We start from the raw sequence: 17,559 nt of genomic DNA on the forward strand, positions 1-17,559 counted from the left end.
AATATAATATTTTATTTATATTTAAATAAATTATATATTTTTAATTGTAATAAGTGGAAGATTTACCATAAAAATAAATGTAATTTTTTATATTTTAGACCTTAATTTAACATTTTATATATTTAGTTTAATAATTTTATATTTTCATACCAATTAGGTAGTGACATGTATAAATCTTAAAATCCAACCCTTCGGCGATGACAATGATGGTCGGAGATAGTCAGCGACTGATTGGGTTAGGAAATTGAAATTGGGAACTAGGGATTTTGATTTTGGAATTTTAGATTTAGGAATTTTTAGTGATGTAAGGACGACGATGTATCAATGTGTGGGTGGTGAAGAGAGGGTGACAGTTCGACGATTGATCAATGAATTTTACGAATTCCAAAAAATGAATCTCACTGCTTCAAAAGAGATCAAGGTACACCCTTTTTATTTTAGGGTTAGTATATCTCACCTTTTGTCTTGTTTTTGTACACATTTTTTAGTTACTCAAAAGTTGTCTTGTTCGGAGGAGAACAATTGATTGAAAAAGTTCCCGATAAACTTGTAAACAACATCGGGTCAGGAGGATATGTTGATGATGTCTAGTCCTACACTATAACAACGCTAATTTTTAAGGTTATTGTTGTTTTTCTGTCTATTTTTTCTTTTTCTATTTAATTCTTCAATATTACATAAGTTTACTTTTATGTCTAGATTTTCTGTTTAAAATATTTTAACACACACTATTATTTTTCTTACCAGAGATATATAGATTCGTCATTCCAGGGCTATAAGAAAACTTTTGTGTTAGGAATAAGTTGTAATTAACAATTAATCATCTATTAGTTTGTTATTTTGTTAATTAATTAGGCCATAATCTGTTAGGCAATTTATGATTTGATTATATGACTTATAAATAACCATTGAAGTAATAGATTTTGGTACCTTTTTTGAAGAACTCATTTTCATTATTTAATAATAAATATATTATTGTTTGGTTAATAAAACCCATCATTCATAACAAAGTTACTGTCACTCACCATTCGACTATCTTTTGATAACCATGCTTCCATTCTTACATGGTATCATAGCCAATGATCTTGAAACCGTGTTTCTTTCGCTCTGTTTAAATTTTTTTCCAATTTTTCAGTGTTGATTCACTTTTCATAATCACCTCTACCTTTCATCAATAACTTATTTATTATTAGAAAATTTGAACATTTTTATTTTTAATTAAAAAATAATATTGTATTACTAAAAAATTAAAAATAAATAGTATGCACCTAAAAGTATAATTGAGAAAACGTTAGATACATATTTATAGCGAAACATTCTTTGGGTATTAAAATATTTTTCGAGACATAGTTTGGGCACATATTTTTGTATTAAACCTTTAAAAAAGAGAAAGTTAAAAAAATTATTAATAGTAAAGATTGATAATTAAGATAAATATGAAATTATGAATTTTTTTATTAAATCATACCCAATCATTTTTTCTACAAGATTGATGAAGATTTGAATGATTACAATTTTTTTTAGATACTTGTGGACACTCATTTTCGCCCGGAGTTATTGTGTTTTTATTATAGTTTGTAAAAATGTTTTTGACAAAATATAATATATAATTTTCAGAAAATGATTTTCGAAAATTTATATATTATATAGTTTTTGAAAATATTTTGAAAATATATATAATATATAGTTTTGAAAACATTTTGAAAACGTTTATATATATTATATAGTTTTTAAAACATTTTGAAAACATATATAGTATATAGTTTTAAAAACATTTTTTGTGAAATTATATAATATATAGTTTTAAAAACATTTTTTGAAAACTTATATAATATTTTTAAAACGTTTTGAAAACTATGTAATATATAGTTTTGGAATTTTTTTTTAAGTATAATATATAGTTTTCTAAAACATATTTTTGAAATATATATATTATATAGTTTATATCATATTATTTATTTTATTTTATTAATTTAATTTAATTTAATTTCATATATTTTTTTTCTTCTCTCCAGGTCCAAAAACGGGTCCAAATCCAGTCAGACGGGCCTGATCCAGCCCAGAGGTCAAATTAGGGTTCCAGTATATGTCAGCGCCACACAACAGGGGACCGTTGGATCAACAAAGAGATCAACGGCCAACATAGCAAGGGAATCAGGGTTTGTTTAACCCACAAAGAGCTATCAGCCGCGGCCGATCTTGGACCGTTGGATCTGACCCAATCCAACGGTCAAGATCAAATCAAGGTTACCAGAAGCCTGAACGCCACCACACACCGGTCACCGAGATTTCCGGCCGAGGGGATCGGGACTGACCCATCCCGAAATCCCCGGCCAACCAACCACGATCCCGAGATCGTCGGGACTCCCAACGGCCGGTGGGGGTTATAAAAAACCCACGACCAACACAGTACGGGGAGGGGTTATCGGGAACCAAACAGAACCCACAGAGAGCATCGTCGAGAATTAAACAACCACAAACAAACAACGAGAGTGAGACCATCAACAAGGTCAAAGTAACCAACCACGAAAATCAACTGAAGCCAACAGTACACCAGAGTCACAAAAACCAGAAACCAGAAGACATCAAAAACCCATCAAACCACAACTACCAAATACATCCAAGATACAAAGCAAAATATATCAAAGAAAGGATCGAAACCCTTGGCGCGAGGAAAAGCACCACCGTGAGGAACGAAAAACGTCGGGATACGAAGGGTTTTAAGGGTAAAAATCGAATCTTTACGCCTAGATCTGCGCCGGTAGGGGCATATTTTGTGTTTTTGAGTCACATATTTAGGTTTACGGGGTGGAGAGGAGTATTTTGAGGGGCTTTGGTGGTTGTGGACAGCGTCGGCAGGTGGTCGGAATCGCCAAGGGAGGGGGCTTCAGAGCCTTCTCTCGTTTGGGAGAGAAGAATCTGTGAGAAAATGGTGAAAATGAGCTGAGAAAAGGTGTGTTTGGGCATTTATATACGAGGGACCAGTGTGCAAATAAAGGATTCTTAAATCCTTTCCGCAGTCCCTATCATTTTGAGTCGCAGTTCAATTTGGTCACTACCTGTAAATTGGCCTCCATATTTCTGATTTAATCAATTTGGTCCCTATTTATATTTTTTTTATATTCTGTGAATTGGTCCCCTAACTTTTTATTTGTTCTTTTGCAGTTCCTTTTCTAATTCATTAAGCTCAATTTGTTCCAATTTGATCCTAAGTTTTATCTTTATTTTTTATTTTACTTTTTAAATATTTTTTTAATTTAACCTTTTATTATTATTTTATTATTTCTTTCTTTCATTATTATTATTATTATTATTTATATTTTTTATTTATTAGCATTTTGTTTTCGCTTTTTATCTAACATATTTTGTTTCAGTCATGATTTCAACCGATCAAATGGTAAGTAATTCGGATCGAATGAATTTAATTTTAATTTAAATTCTAATTTTCGCAATTAAAGACAACCGACAAATTAATTGGTACCGAAAGGGCGGTTCAAGGGTGCTAATCCTTCCTCGACCGTAACCGACTCCCGAACCCGACACGTTTCTGGTACGACGCAGATCAGGTAAGATGGTGTCCGGCCCACCTAAATTCGTTTTAAAGTGGTCGGTGGCGACTCCAATTTGTTTAATCCAAGTCGAAGCCCAATTCTGGGGCCCAACCGAAAGACGGTTCCGACAGCTTGGCGACTCTGCTGGGGACAGGTAAGTGAGTCAGGCCAGAATTAATTTTCGGTTGTCTTTTTATGCAAAAATTGTAAATTTAAATTTTAATTTATTTATTCGATTCCAATTATTTGCCCCTTGATTATTTTTTAAATAAATAGTTGTACTAACATTTTTTAATGATTTCAGATTTTTCAAAGTTTTCATCTCAGGCTCTATACCCGAGCTCCGAACCCTTTTAAGTGGGGGCGAAAGCGACGCCTTCGTGTGAATTTATTCACCGTATGGGCCTAGCAAGTAACCTTCGGGCCCAATTATTTGAGTCTCAATGCCCCAATATAAACCTCATAAAAAGTTATCATGAATATTTTTGTTAACCACATGAATAAAAAGATAGGAGATTATTTGAGTCTCAATGCCCCAATATAAACCTCATAAAAAGTTATCATGGGAAAAAAAAAATACTATAATCAATATGTAGAATTTGACTATCCAAATGATTTTTACGGATTCCGAAATATGAATCTCACTGCTTCATAAGAGATCAACGTATACCCTTTTCATTTTAGGGTTAGTATATTTTACTTATTTGTCTTGTTTGTATACACATTTTTTAGTTACTCAAAAGTTGTTTTGTTCGAAAGAGAACAATTCATTAACAATTGTCCGATAAAATTGTGAACAACGACGAGTGAGGAATATATGATGACTAGAGCCACACTAATTTTTAAGGTTGTTATTGCTTATCTTGTTCATTTTTTCTTTTTTCTATTTTAATTCTTCAATGTTACATAAGTGCTTTTATATCCTGATTTTTCATTCAAAAAATTTTAATACAAGTTATTGTTTTCTTACCAGGGATAGAGAAATTCATCATTCCAGGGCTAGAAGAAAGCTTTTGTATTAGGAATAAGTTGTAATTAGCAATTAATAATCTATTGTGTTTCTAGTTTATTAATTGATTAGGTCATAATATGTTGAGCAATTTATGATTTGGTTGTATGTATTATAAATAACCATTGAAATCATAGTTTTTGTACCTTTTTTGAAGAGCCCATTTTTACTTTTTAATAATATATATGTTATTGTTTGGTTAATAAAACCTCTCTAACAAAGTTATTGTATCTCACAATCCGGTCACCTTCCGACAATCATGCCTCAATTCTCACATGGTATTAGAGCCAAAGATCTTGAAATTGTGTTTCTTTCGTTCCATTTTTTTTGTTTTTCAGTTTTGATTCAATCTCCATAATCGCCTATATCATCAATCACTTATTTGTTGTTGATCCGTTCACTACTTCAGCCATCATTCTGATGATCGAAATATTCGTTGCTTTCTTGCCTATGTAAAGTATCTCAAGTCTGACCACAAGTTTCGTTCAATGTTGTTGTCATTGTCCTTACTACTTATTTCTAATGATCCTAATGTGTTTTTTTCTTCTACGGTGATTGACTTTCTCAACTGTTGTCGTAATAATCTAAAGACATGTTTTATCATTCATTAAGTTCTTGACGTCACCTTCTCAGTCACCATGAATCTCCTCTATGCGGTTATTTTCTTATCTTGTTTATCTCATTATCTTTATTTTCTATCGATATTGTTGCTCCCTTTCGTGATCACTCATCGACAGTTTTATTTTCTTCATTAATCGACATCTATATCAAGTCAGTTACTATTGTGAGATTTAACCCATTGCATTTTTTTTGAAGATGTCAACATTACAGGCATGGATTGAGGTTTGAATTAATTTCGGATTGAAATATTTTTTTAAGTGTTAGAATTTGAATTTGGTATGAACTTAGTTTCTGGTGAGTTTTCTTTGTTGGTTGTATGTATTTGGTTTTACATGTGTATATTCTATACTCGCTACTTTGGATCTGCCATTACTGAATTGGTTTACCAATGTTTGACATCCAGTGTGAAGTTTTAATAAACTAGTGACATTGATTTTGTTGATTTGGTGTTGATCATAGGAACATAGAGAGTTTTATTCAAGTATTGCTTTCCAGTTATTTTCTAATTCTTCAACCCAACTGATATTTCTTTTCTTTGATATTAAAGTTCACTACTGCTCATGATTTACTCCTGTTTTAAGTTTGACATCAAGTGTTGGGTGAGAATTGAAGTTTTTCGAATTATATGAATATTGGTTGCTTAAGATTGTTGTTGTTCAAGACTGAATTGATGCTGGAAACAAAATTATGTTAGTTCTTCACTCAAAAGAAGCTAGTTTGAAAGGTTTTGTACACAGTATGTTTGGATGTGATAAGAAAAGATATGCTTATTGTGTGATTCACGAGCTGTGATTTGTGTGGCTAAGAACCAAGCTTATAATTGTAAGAAAAGGTACATTCTCATAAGACATGAATATGTTAGACACTTAATAAGGAATGAAGTACTCTATTTAGAGTATGTGAAGTCAGAAAAGAACCTAGCAGATATGTTTACCAAAGGGTTAAGCAAGAAACTGGTCCTAGATTCATCGAGGGGATTTGTTTAAAGCCCATTGGTTGAGGAGCTCATGGTGGATAACCAACTTAGTTATATAAGTTCAATATGGTCAAACGAAGCCATGGAAAGAGTCATAGTGTACATTTCTACCTACCTTTCCCTATGACAAATAATGTACATGCAGAGGATGAACTTAATTGCTCTAAATAAATTCATAACTCAGGCTTTGAGTGGTCTTAGTGAGAAAGACTTGATTAATTTATCGACTTTGGTTGAAGATTTGTTCTTAATAAGTTCATAACTCATAGTTGAGTGTGTAGTCCTATTTGAGAAGGACAAGGTGAACTTACCACTAGAAATGTTTAGTTTTATATAAAAAAAAACTCTTAATGAATTAAAATCCAAGAATCTGGATGGTCCTAATGAGAATGACATATTGAATTCACTAATCAATGAGGTTGAATATTTATTCTTAATGATTTCTTATCCTAGAGTTTGGGTGGTTCATTTAAAATGAAATTGAATAAAGTCACCATACCTATTGAGAGGTTGAGTTGTTACAAAAGCTCTTAATAATTTCATAGCCCGATTTTAGGGTGGTTTATGTTGAGATAAACCTGATGAAATAACCTAAGTAAGTGAGAAGGATTAGCTACATTTTATGAAAAACGTTGGACTATTTTTATAAGTACACTTACTAAAATCCTAAGTTAAGATGGCCAAATATATACTTTCATATGTGTATATATATATATATATATATATACACATCGAGGGCTTCGGTGGATGAAGGGGTTAGTTGTGTGTTATGAGTTTACCCACATCTTAGAAAGTTCAAGACTAATTTCATTTATCTAAGAGAATGATTGTTCATCATTACTATGTACTAGTTCAAGATACGTTCACTAGTGCTTAAGCAACTAATTTCGCTATCGCTCTTCTGAAAATGTTATTTATCTAAGAAAATGTTAGTTCAAGAATTCTTTCACATTAGTGGGAGAATGTTGGTAATTCTTAGACATTATCCCACATTAAGTGGGAAATATCATTGGCATGGCTTGTGGCTCTTGGCTTGTGGTGATAGGTGTCTTCGACACGTCTGCACGAATGTTCTGATCAAATAAAGAATGTGAAAGAATTTTAACTCTGATATTTATAGGTTGCATAATGATCTGTTTGATTAAATTTTTTAGAGGGTAATAGCTAATTGATTAGTTGTCGTTTGATTTCTTTAAAATTAAAATTGTAACATTTAGTTTATGAAATTCTATATGTGAACGTTTGAATGTATTTGGACAGTAATTCTAACAATTAGTTTCAAAGTAGATAATGAATTGTTTATTGTGCCAGTTACAAGAGTAATTACAAGAGTTACAAATGGTTGAAAGTTAAATCTTGAATCTAGGCTGGCCATGCAAATTTTTCTGTAACTTATTCTACATATATATGTGGATAAACTTTCAAGTTCAAAATCTAATTGAAACAGAAAAAGGGAAATTATGTTTACTCAACAATTGTTATGCTCGTACGAATCTTTTACGAATTTTGATTTTTGTTTTAACATAATCAATCACGTTTATTATAAACATTTTCACTATAGATGCATTGATTTGAGGTTATACTTTTACATTTTCTTGTATGAATATCCCTATTTATCTTCGCCACAATATTCCACGAACATGGAACAGAGTGCGAAAAGATCAAATGAAAATCTATCCTTGGTATTCGTTTGTAAACCTCAACTCTACCAGCAAGGATATAAAAGAAATCCGGAATTGAACATGTAAGGGGATCTTCTCAATATATTCAACTGTTTCATATCTCAGCAACGTTTTTTCCCCATTTTTGTTCAAAGCACGTTCGAAACTAAAAAAAAAAGAGTGAAGAGCAGAGTAGTTTACCTTAGAGTTTATGGGGTCATCGTCCAGGTTCCTCGTCGGAACTTCAGTCGTCGAAGTCTGGGAATCATAAAGGCAAGGATCTTTCGAAACCTTCAAGTCCATGCATGCTTGTTCTGGGGGTCGCCGGGGTTAGAAGCCGGAGAGGGTTTTGACGAGTTTGGATTCCCTGTTGGGTATTTCTAGATTTGGATATGAGTCGTGGGTAGGAAATCCAAGATTTTAAGATGAGTTTAGGAGTTTCGACCACCGCCAATGGTGATCGAAGCGGTAGTTCAACGTCGATTTATAATGATCTTCTGTAAAACCTTACATCCTTATATTCCTGGTGCTCGAAAAATTCAATATAATTAAAAGTCACAATATCAACAATACATTTTGTTTATTTATTTTTTCCTTTTTTTTCAGTGAGACATTTTATTGATTTTGAGATTATAGAGATAAATTTTTTTTTAAAATCCGTACATGAAAAATCCGTACAAGAGAATAGACTCAAGGGATAGTTGTTTGCCAATGCACCTCTCCTAATCTTTTGTATCTATTATCGTCTCACTCATCTCTCTCAATCTCAGTGACCTAATCATCGTCGTCGTCACTCACAGGTAGATCTCTTCGTCTATTCTCTTCTCTCTACGATTTCTCAGTTTCTTGTATGTCACACGTTTTCCATCAAGTTTCCAGGAACAATAGGATTAACCACACGTTTAATTTAACCACACGTGTAATTCGCGGTCAAACTAACGAACAACAGTTACGAGTTTCCACCAAAACACCCACTTTAACATTGGTATTGAGTTTCTGTTCTGTTCTTCCGGTTTCTAAAACAGGCAACTTTTCAACCTGGTCCAATCTTGTTAAAAACAACACCAACCAACAATGATCTAAAGCTGTAGGATTCTGTTTTTGTTTCGTAGAGATGAGGGGAAGAAGATGGAAAAGAAGCGTTGAAATTGCATGGGTAGCAATGGGTTTTTTTCTATGGAGCTTAAAAGTAACACAAGGGGTGAGATTCGTGATAGACAGGGAAGAATGTTTGTCCCATGATGTCGAGTACGAAGGCGACACCGTTCATGTCTCTTTCGTCGGGATTAAGGCTGATACCCCTTGGCATGTCAGCGACGAAGGCGTCGATCTTGTGGTAATCTTTCTCTTTCCTTTTTTCTGGGTTTTAAATCGTTTCATCAGATTCGTTGTGCTGAAAAATAATGGTGAGACGAGCAGATAAAGGGACCAACAGGAGACCAGATTCATGAATTTCATAACAAAATAAGTGACAAGTACGAGTTTGTTGTCCACAAGAAAGGGGTTTACAGCTTCTGCTTCACTAACAAATCCCCTTACCACGAAACCATTGATTTTGATATACAAGTCGGGCATTTTACGTACAATCATCAGCATGCAAAAAATGGTGAGTTAAAATGATTGGTTTTCCATTTGAGAAAGAAAGGGGATTATCTATCTTTGTAAATGATGTTTGCAGAGCATATCGATCCTTTGATGGATCAGATATCAAGGTTGGAGGAAGCTCTTTACAACATCCAATTCGAACAGCACTGGATCGAGGCTCAGACCGATCGACAGGCTATAGGTATTAGCTTTGAAATGTTTTAATCTCCAGAGTTTTTCATTTTTGACATTTTTGAACATGGTGGGTGCAGTGAATGATAACTTGGAACGACGAGCACTTCATAAGGCAATGTTCGAATCAGCTGCACTTATAGCCACAAGTATCCTCCAAGTTTTCCTTTTGAAACGCATGTTCGAACGAAAGCTTGGAACATCCCGAGTGTAATCCCCTCTTATAACATTAGCTTTCCAGTTTGGTATTTTGTTCATCTTTTCGCACTCTATCTGTAGTTTAACCCGAACTTGTTTTGTACTTAATATTAGTACCACCAATATGAATCAAATTTTGTTGAAGATTACCGTAAATCCCTCGGCTGTTGCAGCATTGTATTCACCAAACATTGGCAATGCTCGACCCTTGTCCTGTATGCCATACGCATAGATAGGGATGATAGATGAGTACAATTTCGTAGATTTCGTACTATACTCATTCTAATCGGGGTGGAATGGATATAACTTTAGTAAGAAGTGGATATATGTGAATATAAAAAGTCATACTTGTCCTGGGTAGTGGGTAGGTGATGGGTTTATGATCTTACCCGCTCCGTATCCGCCACCACTAATATTCACCACATAAATTTTAGACTGTTATAAATTTAGGTATAATTCCAAAGAATATTTTATAAAAACTAAATGTTTAGGTGCTAAATCATATAAAAATTGATAATTTAGGTACTAAATTCGTTAAGTTTTAATGGTGGGATATTAAATTAAAATAAAACTAAATGTTATATATAATTTTAAAAAAATAAAAAATTTAAATATTAAAACGGATTAAAACTAAAATTATACTTAAATATGTAGTTTAAGTATTAAATACGTAATTTATCGTATAAAATATTACTCCATATTTAATCCCAGGGATAATGTGAACAAAATTATCAAGTTTAATGTGCCCAATTTATCTGAAAATATTTTTGATTAAAGTAGAGAAAATTAAAAAATATATATTTGAAGAACAATTAATAATATAGAAAGGAAGGAATTCCACCGCCTACGGCCAACCACCAACGGCAAACACCCTACTGCTCGGAGCCAGGTCAGCATTCACATGCAAATTAATTAAGAACGCCACTTGAACAACATCAAGTAAGAGATATCTTGACGGGATAATTGTCAATTTCATCCTTCCAAGGATTTCCCCTTGATTCATTCATGGGAGTCAACCTAAGAGCTCTCCAAACAGCACTGTTACATTTGAAACCCGACCCAAATGCAATCTGCCACACCCGGTCACCGCCCGATACCCGTCCCTTGGCCTCCGTGTAAGCCAGTTCGTACCATAATGAGCTGCTCGAAGTGTTTCCGAATCTATGTAGAGTCATCCTCGAGGGTTCCATGTGCCAATCTGATAACTGCAGGTTCTTCTGCAATTCATCCAGCACCGCCCTTCCGCCGGCGTGGATACAGAAATGCTCGAAAGCGAGCTTGAAATCGGGTATATAAGGACTCACTTTGGCTTTCAGAAGCTTCCTCCGGACGAGCGTGACGAAGAACATGAACTGCTCCGTGAACGGTAAAACAAGGGGACCCAACGTGGTGATATTGGTTTTCAAAGCCTCACCGGCCACGGCCATCAACTCACGAGCCAATGAAACTCCGATCGTTCCTTTGTCGTCCTCTCTTTGGTATACGCAGTTGTAATGTCTGTCGTCGGCTCCTTTATGGGTTCGAACCACGTGAACGAGCTGGTACTTGGAACGAGCCCTGTCTCGTGGCTTGTTCGACAACAGAACCGCGGCTCCACCCATGCGGAATATGCAATTGCATAGCAGCATGGATCTATTATTCCCGAAATACCAGTTGAGAGTTATGTTTTCGGTGCTCACAACCAAGGCATACGTGTTGGGGTTGGATCGAAGGAGGTTTTTCGCGAGATCGATCGATATAAGGCCGGCACTGCAACCCATTCCCCCGAGGTTGTAGCTGTTGATATCTGTACGTAGCTTGTAATGGTTCACGATCATGGCCGACAGCGACGGTGTCGGATTAAACAAGCTGCAATTCACGATAAGGATGCCGATATCCCTCGGGTTAACGCCGGTTTTCGCGAAGAGTTCGTCGATTGCTCCGAACATGACAGCTTCAGCTTCAGCTCGAGCCTCTTCCATGCACAGATTCGGCGGTGTAGACGTTATCCCTCTAGGGAAATAAGTCTCGTCGCCTAATCCGGACCGAGTCGATATCCTTCTCTGAAACTGAAGTGTGTCCTCCGTGAAAGCGCCGCTCTCTTCAGTCATCTTCAAGAACGAGTCGACCGACATTTTGCGATCATCTTCAGGCTTGTAGCAGGAGAAGTCGACGAGGTAAACCGGCCTGGCCCGCTTTGCATAGTAGAGACCGAAGAGGAAGAACACGATTAACAAACCAGCTAGTCTCGTAGCAGCATCAATGCTCTCAAGCCCAAGGGCTTGGTTGGTCCATAACCGGGAAAATCTGTCCGGTTTCAGACCGGTGAACTGAACCAACGCGACAATGAACAAAGGCAGGATAAGTGCAAGAGTGAGCACGGTGGCCGGGTTACATGAATAACCATAACCCAACTTAACATATTTAAGCTTCACAGATTGTAAGAAATCAGGCAACCTTTTACGGATCCTGATGACGGCAGACGACGAGTCTTTGAACGCCATTTCCGCCGTCAGCCGCTCTTCGTCCATCTCTATGCTATCCCTGTCCATAGTTCGAGTGGCTCTCAAGGAATTATGAGTCTTTTTTCCTTGCATCCAATTAAAGAAGATGACCTAAAATACCTAAAAAGAAGGAAAATCCTGCTTCTGAAACCTAAGGGAGAGGGAAGCTAGACCAGTAGGAATTAAATACAACAATAAGTACAAGAAAAAGGAAAAGAAGGAAAGTTGGAAGGAAACAGAGTGTTGAATTAATGGGGGGTAGCTCCAAGAAAGGATAGATCAGCTCAACCAACTTAAGAATATGTATTACGGGATTAGTAATTTAGCAATAATTATAATAATAATTGAAAGAGGATTAACATCCCATTTTCTTTTTTGAGTGTCAGAATGTTGGAAAAACTGGGGGAAATGCTGGTATATTTTAGGTGATGGGATTGCGTGGGCTGGTAATTGATGACTGTGCAGCCATGTGAGATTACGAGGTTGCTTTCAAGGAAGCTTGAAGAGTGCTTTGATGTCCTTCGGTTATTGCATTGAAATCGAACAAAACTGGGTGTCCAAGTGGAGTTTCAAAGTTCAACAATGTCTGAAAGCGTATATTAAAAGGCCAAGAGAGAGAGAGAGAGACGCGTGGAAATCGGCCGGTGGAGTTTAGGTGACTTGCAATAGAGAATAAGGCTCCATTGGTCAAACAAGGTTGCCGCTAACGTTCCACCATATATATAAACAGTATATTTTCCGGCCTGAACCCCCCCCCAAACGGTCCTAGGTTCTACTTAATTAATTTTAGGGTAAACTACGCATTTGGTAACTAAATTATCATTTTAGTATGTTTTAGTGTTTAAACTTTTAATTTTTTTCAAAACTATATCTAAAGTTGAGTTTTTGTTTCATTCTAGTAACCATGTTCAAAATTTAACATTAATTTTTGAAAAAAATTAAAAATTTAGGTACTAAAATAAACAAAAACTGTTACTTTATATACTAAATGCGTTAAGTTTTTAACGGTGGGAATACTAAAATGAAACAAAAATTAAACATTAGGTACATTTAAAAAAAACAAATTTTAAGTATTAAAATGAACCAAAACGGATCATTTAAATACTAAATATGTAATTCACCTTCGATTTTAAAATTCTATTATCTTTTATAATTCAATTCAATAAAATTAATTAATTTTAGTTATAATTGAGTTTTAAAATCGTTAGCTTTTCCTATTTTTTATATAATTATCGATATTTGATCTATTGATCAAATAATCGGGATGGGTATTGTAGAGACAAAGATGATCTTTCTAACCCAATTTACTCTATTCACAAATATTAGAGTTCGAATTTCTAATCTTATTTAAAAAAATATGATGCATGATCCCACTATATCAATATTAAAGTATCGTGCTCTTCTCACACCATCACAAGTTACTTAGTGGACCACATCATCTTTGCATGTGATAGTAATCATGGAAATTTTAAGCTGAATTTATTTATAATTATATTATTTTATATCATATTCATAATTTAAGACCCTAAATTATAAACTTTAAGTTAGAGTTTAAGTTTAGGGTTTATAGTTTAGAGATTATAGTTTACGATTTAGTGTTTATAATTTAGGATTTTAAGTTAGAGATAAAATATAAAATAATGCAATTAAGCAACTTCAATGACTAAATTAATACTGATAAGAACAAAAGAGATAAATTGAGTATACAATATGGATAAAAAATCCCTTTTCACCTTTAATTTATTCTTTTCGATTCAGATCATTTATATTTGTTATTTTGTTTGTTTTTATCAATATACAATTAAGAAGAATAATATTATTTATTATTTTAAAAAGTAAAACACTATTTATTTTATAAATTAGATTCAAATTTTTTTTATATAAATTTAAACATAATTACCAATTCATTTTTTATCATAATTATACAAAAAAAATATTAATTATAATTTCTTTTGCACATACATTTAATGACTCTAATTATAATTGTACATACCGGTGCGATTGTATATTTAAAAATACGAATTAATAAATGGAAGGAAAAAATATGCGTACTTCATTTGGTGGCTAAGCTAAATGCCCTTTTTATGACGTGCACAATCAAATAACATTGAGTAAATTTTATTTTGACATAAATCAATTAAATTAAGGGTAACTTACACAATGGTCATCCAATTATAGGATAGTATTTTATTAAGTCATTCGATTATTAAAAGTTAAAAAATATTCTTCTTATTATAGAATGTTACTTTGTTAAGTCTCTGTACTATTAAAATTTATAAAATGATCACTTGACTATTCATTATATTCCAAAATTGTTTTTTTCCCGTAAAAAATTTGGGATTTGTCTTAGTTGAACGTTAAGATGATGATTGAGATATGATAGTCATTTGAGATTTTGGGACCAGATTTTATCATATCATAATCAACAGGTCAATGTTCAGCTCAAAATACCGTTATTTTTTTTAACAAAAAATGACAAGTTTGGAACATAATGAATAATTGAATGACCATTTTGTAAATTTTAATAGTCGAGGGATTCAACAAAGTAACATTTTATAGTCAGATTATCATTTTATAACTTTTAATAGTTGAGGGGTTTAATAAAGCAGTACCCTATAATCAAAGGACCATTTGTGTACTTTATTTAAATGGATTTAATCGTCACATACTTTTCTTTTTCTTCAGCAATTCCATCAGTTTTCCAGATTATATCATTCAATCCAGATGAAAAGTTCTTGTAGAACTGTCATGTTAAAAAAACCACAGCTAAAATGGGTTATCATACGTTTATTTTGAAGTTAGATCGTGAAGAAATTTGTCGAATTCAGATAAATTAAATGCAACTGGTATGTATGTGTATACCTTGTGAAACTCCAACGTGTCTGCGCCGGTTTTCCGGAACTCCACCATATGTACGAAGGGAGCAACCTCGAACACCTGAGATCAAAGAGCAATGAATTCTCGACGTTGTTATTCTCCGACATCAAATAATATACGCATCGGACATGGTGATATTGTGTTACCTCGGTGGCCACGGAGAGTTGTCCCTTTCTCCCTCTTTTGTCACCTTTCAACTTCATCTATGGCGATGAGGATTATGCAAGTACATGAGACATGAATCAGAAGTTGTAAACATATAAACAGCTGTTGCAGCATGGATGAATATTAATCGAACCTTATAGTTCCGCTTGTCAACATTGAACCCTAGAGGCTTTGCAGCTTCCTCGATTTTGGAGATGATTTCGTTAGGAGGACATTGCGAAACAAAACTGGTTTCTCGCTTTGCAAGCCCCTGTCGTTCCGATTCGGACTGGCGAAGAAAAAGGGGTACACTCGGATAAGATGGAAAGTGCATATCCAGGCTAGACACATTGCTTTCAACGTCTAGTATGGGGAAAGCCAAGGGGATTTTGATTGCATACCATCTGCTTCTCAGACAAATTGTCTAGACTAAAGCTTTGCGAACTGGAGATGAGCACGAAAGCATTCATCGACACAGGTCTCACTTTCCTTTCTGTTACAAGATTTTCCTGGAAAACGGAATAACAATCGAGTAGTTAAGTGCTCGGATTTGCTTATGATAGGACTCTGTTTAGTCAGAGAAACAGAACAGATAAAGCATGAAATGAACAACCGTTGAGTCGAGTCGTTAAAAGCGTCATCGATGTCATCGAGATTTATAACCTCTTCCTGCTTGAATTGGGGAGGTTGGTACCCTTTCTTGAACCATTCATCTTGTAGACTTTCAGGAACAGTTAGTTATACGCTGGTACAACGAACGCACAAATTTTCAACACAAGTGCATGTATCATATACAGGTTATCAGAAAATGCAAAGCATGAAGGGTTTCGGTTTCGGAACATACGGTTAGAGGGTCCGGATCGAGAATATGCTGCAACAATTTCCTTGCACCGGTCGTAAAATATGGACAAGTGAAATCGGCCTTTGTGATCTGAAAATTTTATCAGCATGTACCAAAAGCCTTGATCAAGTTCTCATCAAAAAGAGAAAGCTGGATGCGGAGGTTCACTTACTTTCTTATACAAGCATATAAGCTTCGGTTCATCAAAGGGCAAATAACCAGCCATAAGTACAAAGACAATAACTCCACAAGACCAAATATCCGATGCTCGAACGTCGTAACCTTGATCTTTAAGCACCTGAGGATGAAATATCGAACACGAGAGTGTCAGAGAAATCGCAGCATTGTCGCTCACTATCTGTTCAAAGTCATGGTATATACATTATATATACCTCAGGAGCAACATAATTCGGAGTCCCACAAGCAGTGTGAAGCAACCCATCCTCCTACATTTGGAAGAGTAATGTTGCAACCAGGACGAATGCATGATTTTATGGTTAGATTACATGCTTACCCGAACTTGCTGCGAAAAAACACTCAATCCAAAATCTGATATTTTAAGAACACCATTGGGATCCAGAAGAAGGTTCTCATGCTGCGAAAATGGACAAATACATGAGGAATTAGAAGCTAGAACGAAGCAATCTCCAATTTCCAAAATCAAAAGCATTGAAACACACTCATCTAATGAATCAGTTACATCAAAGGGAGAGTTGAACCTTCAAATCTCTATGGAAAACGTCTGTACCGTGGCAGAAATCAACAGCATTAATAAGCTGCTGGAAATAGCTTCTAGCTTCATCCTCTTTGAGTCTCCCTCGTGTGGCCTAAAAAATATCAAAGATTTTTGGTACCGTAAACAATAAACTCCATGGGCGGGTATAACTCGACGACAAACGCTTACAATTTTGTCGAAAAGCTTGCCTCCACTGACATACTCGATCACGATATAAATCTTTGTCTTGCTTGCCATAACCTAAGGCCGTAACCCTAAAAGGTCAATCAACCTTACATAATAATTCCAGGGATTAGTTTGTTTACATACCTCGTATATTTTAACCACATTGGGATGCTTTATAAGCTTTCATTGTCGATATTTCTCTCTTTATCTGCCCCATACAAAATCACCCTTAATCCAAAAGAAGATGGTTGAATTTGAGCAATGGGATTCTTGTTACGGAGGACTTGGTCACGGTCGAGGATTTTAATGGCGACACACTCGCCGGTCTCGACATTCTTGGCGAATTTAACCTTGGCAAAACTCCCCTCACCCAAGGTCCTTCCCAGTTCGTACTTCCCTACGCGTTTCCTCGTCGTCTGAACCTTCTCCGACGTCGTATCATTGCTATTCTTCTTCGTGCTCATTTTGTCCACCTTCAACCGCCGTAGTTGGAAAAAGAAGTTATATGGCCTTTTTGTTGG

The 17,559-nt window shown here is 34.9% G+C and overlaps 3 protein-coding genes across 3 annotated transcripts; 1 reads left to right on the plus strand and 2 right to left on the minus strand.

The window, feature by feature from the left end:
- The first annotated feature begins 8,869 nt into the window (after positions 1–8,869).
- LOC120205534 (transmembrane emp24 domain-containing protein p24beta2-like) lies at positions 8,870–9,856 on the plus strand. The gene is made up of 4 exons (XM_039205386.1): positions 8,870–9,154; positions 9,238–9,424; positions 9,497–9,604; positions 9,675–9,856. The coding sequence occupies exons 1-4, from the start codon at positions 8,933–8,935 to the stop codon at positions 9,806–9,808; spliced, it is 651 nt and encodes a 216-aa protein (XP_039061317.1). The 5' UTR covers positions 8,870–8,932; the 3' UTR covers positions 9,809–9,856.
- An 845-nt stretch (positions 9,857–10,701) lies between these two features.
- LOC120205579 (3-ketoacyl-CoA synthase 1-like) lies at positions 10,702–12,323 on the minus strand. Its single transcript, XM_039205426.1, has one exon. The coding sequence runs from the start codon at positions 12,321–12,323 to the stop codon at positions 10,728–10,730; it is 1,596 nt and encodes a 531-aa protein (XP_039061357.1). The 3' UTR covers positions 10,702–10,727.
- A 2,596-nt stretch (positions 12,324–14,919) lies between these two features.
- Positions 14,920–17,502, minus strand: LOC120205672 (CBL-interacting serine/threonine-protein kinase 9-like). The gene is made up of 12 exons (XM_039205516.1): positions 17,258–17,502; positions 17,076–17,127; positions 16,857–16,964; positions 16,652–16,732; positions 16,530–16,583; positions 16,310–16,435; positions 16,141–16,227; positions 15,698–15,805; positions 15,451–15,585; positions 15,299–15,355; positions 15,138–15,212; positions 14,920–15,018 (listed from the first exon to the last, which is right to left on the minus strand). Exons 1-12 carry the CDS (start codon positions 17,500–17,502, stop codon positions 14,920–14,922), a joined length of 1,227 nt encoding a protein of 408 aa, XP_039061447.1.
- Positions 17,503–17,559: the final 57 nt, after the last annotated feature.

The sequence above is a fragment of the Hibiscus syriacus genome, unplaced genomic scaffold, assembly GCF_006381635.1.
Source record: "Hibiscus syriacus cultivar Baekdansim isolate YM2019G1 unplaced genomic scaffold, ASM638163v2 tig00012523_pilon, whole genome shotgun sequence".
Classification (NCBI taxonomy): Eukaryota; Viridiplantae; Streptophyta; class Magnoliopsida; order Malvales; family Malvaceae; genus Hibiscus; species Hibiscus syriacus.

Excerpts from the sequence above, each read along its gene's own strand:
- LOC120205534 (XM_039205386.1), top strand. The coding sequence starts at position 8,933 with ATGAGGGGAAGAAGATGGAAAAGAAGCGTTGAAATTGCATGGGTAGCA. Across the intron at positions 9,155-9,237 it reads ACGAAGGCGTCGATCTTGTG|ATAAAGGGACCAACAGGAGA; the intron begins GTAATCTTTCTC and ends TGAGACGAGCAG. Across the intron at positions 9,605-9,674 it reads GACCGATCGACAGGCTATAG|TGAATGATAACTTGGAACGA; the intron begins GTATTAGCTTTG and ends TGGTGGGTGCAG.
- LOC120205579 (XM_039205426.1), bottom strand. The coding sequence starts at position 12,323 with ATGGACAGGGATAGCATAGAGATGGACGAAGAGCGGCTGACGGCGGAA.
- LOC120205672 (XM_039205516.1), bottom strand. The coding sequence starts at position 17,502 with ATGAGCACGAAGAAGAATAGCAATGATACGACGTCGGAGAAGGTTCAG. Across the intron at positions 15,806-16,140 it reads TCGATCCGGACCCTCTAACC|GAAAATCTTGTAACAGAAAG; the intron begins GTATGTTCCGAA and ends TCCGTTTTCCAG. Across the intron at positions 15,213-15,298 it reads AACTCTCCGTGGCCACCGAG|GTGTTCGAGGTTGCTCCCTT; the intron begins GTAACACAATAT and ends CTTTGATCTCAG.